Source organism: Brachyistius frenatus, unplaced genomic scaffold (genome assembly GCF_029030835.1).
Source record: "Brachyistius frenatus isolate BFR_SWC_R1_liver_20210118 unplaced genomic scaffold, ASM2903083v1 Contig_62, whole genome shotgun sequence".
Taxonomy (NCBI): Eukaryota; Metazoa; Chordata; class Actinopteri; family Embiotocidae; genus Brachyistius; species Brachyistius frenatus.
The window spans coordinates 1695285-1703571 of record NW_027210661.1 but is presented as its reverse complement, the minus strand read 5'-3'; the positions used below and the strand labels follow the sequence as shown (position 1 = coordinate 1703571).

The following is an 8287-nucleotide window of genomic DNA, read 5'->3' as shown; positions in this document are numbered from 1 at the left end:
AATAACGATAACGTCTACACTTAGAATCTTTATTACAGGTTACAGTTCGAGGAAAATAAAATGTACAATTCTATAGTTACAGCATATATAAACAAACAAACAAACAAAAAAAAATCCCAAAGTAAAAGTGCACTTGCAGAAGGAGACAAACTATGCAATAGTTAAATATTTAATAAGAGCCGCACGTTTTGACCATCTGTCTCTCGATGTCCTCTATTAGCTCGTGTGTTTCCGTCTCCTTCAGCGGTGCCGGCTCACCGAGCCCCGAAAACCCCATTCGGTTCGTGTGCGCTGAACACCGAGGGACGGACGGACGGACGGACGTTGGGAGTTTGTTTAGCTCTCCTCCCGGCCGGGGGTCGGCGCGACCCGCTCTTCAGACGGAGGCGTGTTTTTGTCGATTGAACTCTTTACAGCGAGGCGGGGAGTTTGGCGAAGTTTGGTTGTTTTTGTTGTTGTTGTTGTTTTTTTTTTAAAGTCTAGAAACCGGTTTCAAGTTTGTTTTCCTCCGGCGGCGCCACAAACCACGCCGTCGGCGTAACGAGGAAAGAGAGGAAACCGCGTTTCAGTGGAAATCCCCCCCCCCCTCCCCGTTTGGTCCGCCGGGGTGGGGAGGCGATACGGGCCGGTGTTAAGGAGGAGACAACATCTGGCTCCCTTCAAGCAAAGCCAGGGACATTTTTTTTAGTAGCGGAGCGGAGGTGCCTCGGCGCTCGACGGGACGACTGGCGAGGTTAAAAAAAAAAAAAAGGAATCCCGACTTCTATTCTCACAAAGCCGGCACGATTAAACAAAACCCCGACGAAGGAACCGGGCGGGGCGGCTCGAAAGTTTCCTAAACGCGGCGCGGGGCGGGGCGGGGAGGGGAGGGGAGGGGGGGAGGCGGCAAAACCGAACCGCGGTTTCCCGTGACGTCGCCGGTGCGGTGTGTTCGTGGAGAGCCTTTGAGTCTTTCAATATAAGACTCAATGTAACACATTTGATCTCAAATGTAACTAAAAGTGTGGGTGTGGGGGGGGGGGGGGAGGGGGGGCTGTATATTCTGGGCCTGTTAAAAAGTCTTGAGGTTCACCTAAATCCAATGCAAACAGCAGCTGCAACTTGCAGATCAAACGAGGGCCGGAACTGCAGAAACCTTCGTCAGGATTTGCATTGAATCTGGTTAAAAAAAACAAAATAAAAAAAAATAAAAAAAATCACCCGGAAGATAATTCTAATCCAAAACGCGCACAACTCGAGGGGGGGGGGGGGGGGGGGGGGGCGTTGCCGACGACGGGCTGAGCGTATGGAAGGTACCGCTCGACCCAAAAGTGATGCACGACGAAACGGCAGACAATCGGTACGTGTCTTCGAGGACGCAGAAACTCTTAAGAGACCGAACTCATCATGAATCACAGCGTGAAAATGCGCAAAAAAAAAATATATATATTTGAACAATAATAATTTACAATGATGTGCAAACGCAGAAAGCATTTTGGTTTTTTTTTGGTTTTTTTTTTTTTTTCTTTCAAAAAACCAGAATGTAAAAGCACGGCGATAAAACAGCAGTAGGACAGCCCGCCCGCCCGCACGCACACGCACACACACAACCCTCGACTTGTCCTCGTCTGGTAAGTAACTTGAGAAAAGGAGTATTTCTCTTCTTTGCGATGCCACCGTGTTCACACTGCGGGGCTCGCGCTGTCCAGATGTAGGGGCAAAAACTGGCCCCCTCGGGGAAGAAGTGCAGGACTCTTACCAGAGGTCAGGGGTCAGGGGTCGCAGTGGTCTCCCGCCACCACTCGCTCGTCGGGGTGATCCAAGGTGTGTGTGTGTGAGGCTGCGGGGGAGGAGGGTCACGGTGTCACACACACACACACACACACACACACACACACACACACACACACACACACACACACACACACACACACACACCGACAACCGCCTGGAGGCGGGGGCTGCGAGAGAAAGGAAACGAGTACACCGACGTGACGAGGTCTTTCTGTTCGAGAGAGCGGCCGCGGGGGCCGACACGTCACCGACCTGCAGGGGAGGGAGGGCGGGGCGGGGCGGGGTGCGTCCCGTCCGTGCGTGTGTGAGGGGGCGGGGGGAGGCCCCCCCGCGGGGTCGGCCCGGAACCCTAGCAGTTGCAGTGCTGCTTATTCTGCGTCGTGGCGCCTCGTGGCTGTCGCAGCTGCCTCAGCGAAGCGTCTCCGTACTGAATACCTGAGCCCATCCTCTCCGGGTCCAACTCACCTTCGAAGGCAACCACAGAGACACACGTCAGCTGTACGCGCATCGGGACAACGGCGAGCAGTTGAGCACCGCGCGCACACACACACACACACACACACACACCTCTTCACCAGACGGAAACAAAGCGTACCTGAGTCTATCTTGTTGAGGATGGTGCGAGCACATTTCAGGAAACCCTCCTCCACGTTTTCACCTGTCAGAGCACTCGTCTCTAGAAACATCAGCTCTGTGTGGGGAGAGAGAGAGAGAGAGAGAGAGAGAGAGAGAGAGAGAGAGAGAGAGAAAAAAAAGAAGAAGAAGAAGAAGCCCACGTGGATTCAGGAAGCGTCGACGGAAAGCGAGTGGATGTGCAACAATCAAAAAATTAAAAAAGTAGCGTCGGTTACCGTTCTCCTGAGCGAAGCGCGACGCTTCCAGGAAGGTCACCTCTCTGTCCGCGTCCAGGTCCTTCTTGTTGCCGCACAGGATAATAACGATGTTGGGGCTCGCCAGCGTCCGTGCGTCCGTCAGCCAGTTGGTCAGAGCGTTGTACGTCTCCCGGCTGGGAGACACGACGGGACGGTTTAGCGTCGCGCTCGAGCGTCGCGCGAGTCTCGTCCCCTGAGCGTGTCGGCCACCGTGTGCGCGTTTTTGAGAGTCGCCGCTTTTGCGTGATGAATGGCGCGCTTCGGTTTATCGCCACCCCCCCCTCGAAACGCCGCGTGAGGGGTTTGAAGTGCCTCGAAGTTTTACTGCGCAAAGTGACGGCTCTTGGCGTGCCACGAAGAACTCGTGTCCTCCCGTCCCATCCCAAAATGAGACCGAAAAGGGCGGCGTCCGAAACCCCCGAATTATTCAGCGAGCTGCCCCGTGCGCCCGCGAGGTCGGGGAGAAGCAAGAGTCGTACAACTCTTGACAAGAGACTTCCTTTTGGGAGGGGGGGGGGGGGCGAAGCCACCGGTGGCCACGGTAACGTGGGGCCGGCGAGCGACGAGGGAGAGGGGCGTGGTCCCGCGCGGCGATGTTTAACAGCTGCCCCGGAGCGTGAACGTGAACTCCCGCCGCTCACGACTTCACTTCCACAGCTGCTGCAGCCGTCCCTCTTCCCGCTGACCTAAAAGGGACGCACGTCTCCGTCTCCCCCTCCCCCCTCGCCCTCGTCTTTCAAGTTTGGTCCCTCCGCTCTGGTCGTTTCTAGCGGAGGAGACACTTTCGTGCGACCGCCCTCTACGTTCACGGCTCGCTCGCTCGGCCGCCCGGACCCGAAACAACAGTCGAAGTAGTCGCGCGAAAACAAACAAAAAAAGAAAAGGGAGTAAAAGTGAATACTGCGCGCAGTTAAGCTTCACGCGTCAGTAGATTTCAATCCCAAGTGCGGTCAGATGCAATTTCAGCAGTTGAATATATCATTTGCTGTGGACGTCTCCTCGAGCTGCAGAGCTGCGTTGTGATTTCTTTTTTTCCCCTCCCCTGGTAGTCCAGAAGGATTAGTTTTGCGATTGAAAGTCGCAAACCTGCCGCTGAATGAAACTTTTAAAAATGTGCCTCTGTTCATCAAAGTGACATACTCGCAAGTGTTTTCCAGGAAAAAGAAATCCCCTAAGTGCCTATGGGTGGATCTACCAGTATGCAAATCATTTCCATCTCCCATCTCCCTCCCTCCCTCCCTCCCGCGGCGGCGGCGGTTTTACCTGGTGATGTCGTAGACCAGCAGCGCTCCGGCTGCTCCCCTGTAGTAGCTGCGCGTGACGGAACTGCGGAGAGACGTCAGAAAACCTCGTTTAAAAAATAACGCGTTCGCAACGTCGGGAGGGGTGCGGGCTCGTCTGGGGGGGGGGGGATGGGGGGGGGGAGGAGAGAAAGGTCCTCCGCCCGCCCCGAGCAGGAAACTACCGTGTGACCCGTTACCGGAATCTCTCCTGCCCGGCGGTGTCCCAGATCTGCAGCTTGACCGTCTTCCCGCCCACGTTGACCACCCGGGAACCAAACTCCACGCCGATGGTGTGGTTGGAGTCCTGTTTGACTGCGGACGGGAGCGACGGGGGGAGAGGGGTGGGGGGGGAGTGGAGAAGTGTGTGGGGGGGGGGGGGGGGGAGAAAAAAAAACAACCATTAAACGCAAACTTCACTTCGGCGCGAGTCCCGGCAGTAAACGCTCCGAAGGGATCGATCGAGCGCAAAAAAAAAAACGACGCGTCGGCTTTCCAGTCAGCCCCCCCTCCCCCCACATCCCCCTCCACACCCCCCGCAGGTGCCCGTCTTTCCCGCCGATCTCGAATGTGTCGGCGCGTCCCGATTGTTTGAAGGCCGTTTCTCTTCAAACGCCTCGTGTCCACGTTTAGAGACCGCGAGGAGCCCCGGTGAGATCAACGCCGTCAACTCCCTTCCTCTCTCCGCCGATCAGCACGGGGACCTCGGCAGCTTTAATCAAATTACCACGCGGCCGTGGGAATGTAGGCAGGCAGGCGGGTATTTCCTTTATTAATCCCCGAGGGGGAAATTTTGGATGGGAATGCGGAGGACTTCTCGTGTCTTTACGTTGAGTCACAAACGCCAACACTGCGGATTTTTTTTTTTTTTCAGACCGCAGAGGTGTAATTTACTACAGACTGGCTCACTTGTTCGGCGTCTTGACTCGACAGTTCAGGTGACGGCGTCGAACCCGTGCGTCGAACGAGAGGGCTATTCGACGCACCCCCGCAGCCCCTGCGGTAAATCCCGGTGTTCGCTTTTGTCGGCGAGGTGCAGAGTTCGGATAATGCCGGGGTCGAATTGCGCGCGGCGGTTAACGGGGTAACTTTCTCGGGAGGACCAGGCAGCGTTGTCGCCTCCCGGCGGGGCCGGGGCGGTTCATTTGCCGGTTCCGCGGCGCGGGAAACGGCTCGTGGAAATCGACAGCGCCGCCGCGAAGGGGTCCTCTGAGGTGTGTAAACGCTGCAAGGTGTCAATTCCCTCGTCGGCGGACCCCCGAGACTTACACTTGTTCTCGATGAACTGGTGGAGGAGGCAGGATTTCCCCGTCCCGGCGCTGCCGATCACCAGGAACTTAAACAGGAAGTCTGTCGTCAGAGGAGAGGAGGCAGAGGTCAATACAACAGCCACGTCGGGGTGGGGTGGGGGGTGGGGTGGGGGTTGGGGACCGACCGCTCTTCGCACACTTCCGTCCTCGGGTTACCTCTTAATCCCACTGGGCTGCAACTTCCGCAGCGTCCGCCGAAACCGCGATTCGCTTACTTCGGCACGCGATCGGCGCAACGGTGCCACCTTGTGGTTCCGGTTTAACGGGCCTGTCTGCCGGTGGCGGGAGAATGCCCGTCTGAAAGCCTCGAAGCGGCGCCAGCGCTCGGCAGCGCGCGTCGTTCAAGCGCCAAGTGCGACGACGTCCCGGACGTCGCACGTCCTCGCGGGAGATCCGCGCGCAACAAATCGAGCTGTCGACGCGTCGGGGCGACGGGGCGGAAGGAGAACATCGAAAGCGGAGACTCGTACAACACGACGACAGGATGTGCGTTTTCCAATACGCGGGCGCTTTTTTTACGGAACATTTGCTATTTCCTGTCCTTTTTTTTTTTTTTTTTTACAGAGAAAGCGATTACCTGGAAAATGAGAGATTAAATGAAATGACCAATAACACGAATAACAAATCAAATGAACCGCAGCTTCTGTATCTATTTACACATTGCTCCCATCGAGTAATGTGGACGACATAAAGGTCATCGCGTTCGCCCGCGATATAAAACAAGTCAAATCAAAGATCTCCCAGTATATTTTTGCTTTTTAAGAGTATCGTCGGTCGAATTTAAAATTACTCTTAAAAAAAACTGCACCCGGTTAAATGCTGTTAAAAATGCCACGTGTTATTTCTCCGTTTTTATGTACAAAACTACATTTTGTGACCTTTTTCTTTCTTTTTTGTTGTTTGTTATTATTATTATTATTCTGCATTGTACGCGTGAGTGTTTATAGTGCTTTCAGCCAGTTCTGACCCTCCAGAGGAGACAGCCGAGGAGGCCGAGACAGAAATCAATAAAAGGCTGTCACGGCTCCCGTTGATGTGCCGCTTTTACATAAATCCTGCCCACTTGGATAACGTTTCATACGAAGGGACGAGGGAGACGGAGAGACAGATGGTGAGACGGTGCCCGAGTGCAACAGGAGAGGAGGAGGAGGAGGAGGAGGAGGAGGATGCCATTTCAAAACTAACCATTGTGCTACTTTTACTATCGCACAAAGGTTCCCGTCAAATGAACGCGTGCAGGAGGCAGCGCATTGCCAGACGGCTGCGACCGCATCCTCTTGTCAGCGTCGCCTTGGTAACCTCGATCCTCCGGAGTACGGGCGTGTGACACGTCTCCCCCCCCCCCCCCCTCCCAGACTACCGCCACGGCCTCTTCACCCGCCTCGACCCCCCCCCAAAAAAAAACAAAAAACGCGTTAGTCCACTTTGCACAAAACTCATCTGCCAAGACATTTCAACCAGAAAGAGAAAAGACCACGTCGCACCTGCTCTCGGCCTTCGTCCGCCGGCTCCTCCCGGCGCTCTTACGAATAAACCGCAAGAACTTACAAACGACGAGAGGATGCGGTTACACCGACGAGAGGGAGCCCGAGAGCCTCAGAAAAAGTACTTTTCAACAACTTTGCTGACAACTGAAGGAGCAGAAAAAAAAAAAAAGTTATGGAGCCAGCAGCTTGAGTGACATCTTGTAAATCTCTTCTTAAAACACACTTCCGTCCCAGAGCCTTTCCTGATTTTAGTGATCGACCTACGTATTTTTTTTTATTCTGTCATTATTTTATGGTTATCTTACACCGTTGCTTTTTTTTTACTTCATGTGATCATTTGATTTCATAAGTTTGTTTAAAAAGAAAAAAAGAAAAAAAAAAGAATTTCCACATGTTTTTTGCGTGAAGCACTTCTGTAACACACTTTTTGTAAGAAGGTGCCGTAGAAAAATAAATAAAAAGATGATTACGACTTTGACTCGGGACGAGAACAGATGTTCGGTAGAGCGGACGGCACATCTGGCAGCTCGACAAGGTAACGAGAGGCGCGATAAAGGGGCAACGAGCCGTCCGACTTCCTCTTACGGGCCTCGCAAGCTCGCGTCTTCCTCTTTTAATACCAAACGCACAACCCTTCGGGGGTTGCGTGAATGCACCGTCAACATCACCTCACGAGGTCGACCTGATTCATTTCCGAGCAGCCGAGCCGGAGGTTGTTTTTTTTTTTACCCGCCGCGGCGATAACCGTCGTCGGTGTGAAGTTTTGGCCAACTCGTCGTCGTCGTCCCCCCCCCCCCCAGCCGTTTCGCTTGCTGACCGCTTTAACGAAGGACAGAGGTGTCCGCGAAACACGCGCGAAGCCCCCTCTCGGCCCCCCCGGGGACCGCTTCGTCCGAAATGAAACGTCACCCCGTGAGTTATTACGATTTTTTAAACACCGTACGTGATGCGGATGGGCGACTTAGCCCAGCAGCTAACCGGAGCTAACCCATATAGCTAGCGAACTAGCTCGGGGAGCCGAGCCGAGCCTCACCGGGGACCGGGGACCGCGGACCGCGGAGCGGCGGGTTCGGAACAGCTCGCCAAGCATGAACATACCGTATGTCTCGGACATGTCGACCCCTCGCTGTGTGACGGACTCAACCGGACCTTTTTTTTTTTTTTTTTTTTTTTTTTTTTTTTGTTTGTTACTGTATTGTGCCAGCTGTGTGCTCGCTGGGTTCACACCTCTTTACGGTGTTTATCTACGACGCTGGCGGTTTCCTGGATCCCTTCCTCGCTTTCTTTTCGCTCCGACCACAAACCAAAACACGGCAGCTGCGTGCTGACGTCATTCGTTTGTTGCGTTCACGTGCTATTTGCCACGGTGGGAGTTTTTGAGAAAGATGCCCGAAGAAATCGAGAGAAATACACCGCGATCTCTTTTGCGATGGCCGATGCGTTTTTATTACATCTGTATGCAACCCCAGTGTGAGAGGAAAGTACCAAAACGAGACTGTACAAATACTCCACTAGCAGGTGAAGTCTTGGGGTCAAAACCTGACCCAAGTAAAAAAAAAAAAAAA

General features: G+C 54.0%; 1 protein-coding gene across 2 annotated transcripts; it reads right to left on the bottom strand.

The window, feature by feature from the left end:
* Positions 1 to 1472: 1472 nt before the first annotated feature.
* Positions 1473 to 8033, bottom strand: rab4b (RAB4B, member RAS oncogene family). 2 transcript variants are annotated; one of them, XM_069706403.1, is made up of 7 exons: positions 7821 to 8032; positions 5195 to 5275; positions 4126 to 4240; positions 3909 to 3971; positions 2625 to 2779; positions 2369 to 2464; positions 1473 to 2238 (listed from the first exon to the last, which is right to left on the bottom strand). In XM_069706403.1, exons 1-7 carry the CDS (start codon positions 7834 to 7836, stop codon positions 2123 to 2125), a joined length of 642 nt encoding a protein of 213 aa, XP_069562504.1. In that variant the 5' UTR covers positions 7837 to 8032; the 3' UTR covers positions 1473 to 2122. The 2 variants fall into 2 exon arrangements, with proteins under 2 accessions (XP_069562504.1, XP_069562505.1); XM_069706404.1 differs by lacking the exon at positions 5195 to 5275 and having other exon boundaries at positions 7821 to 8033.
* Positions 8034 to 8287: the final 254 nt, after the last annotated feature.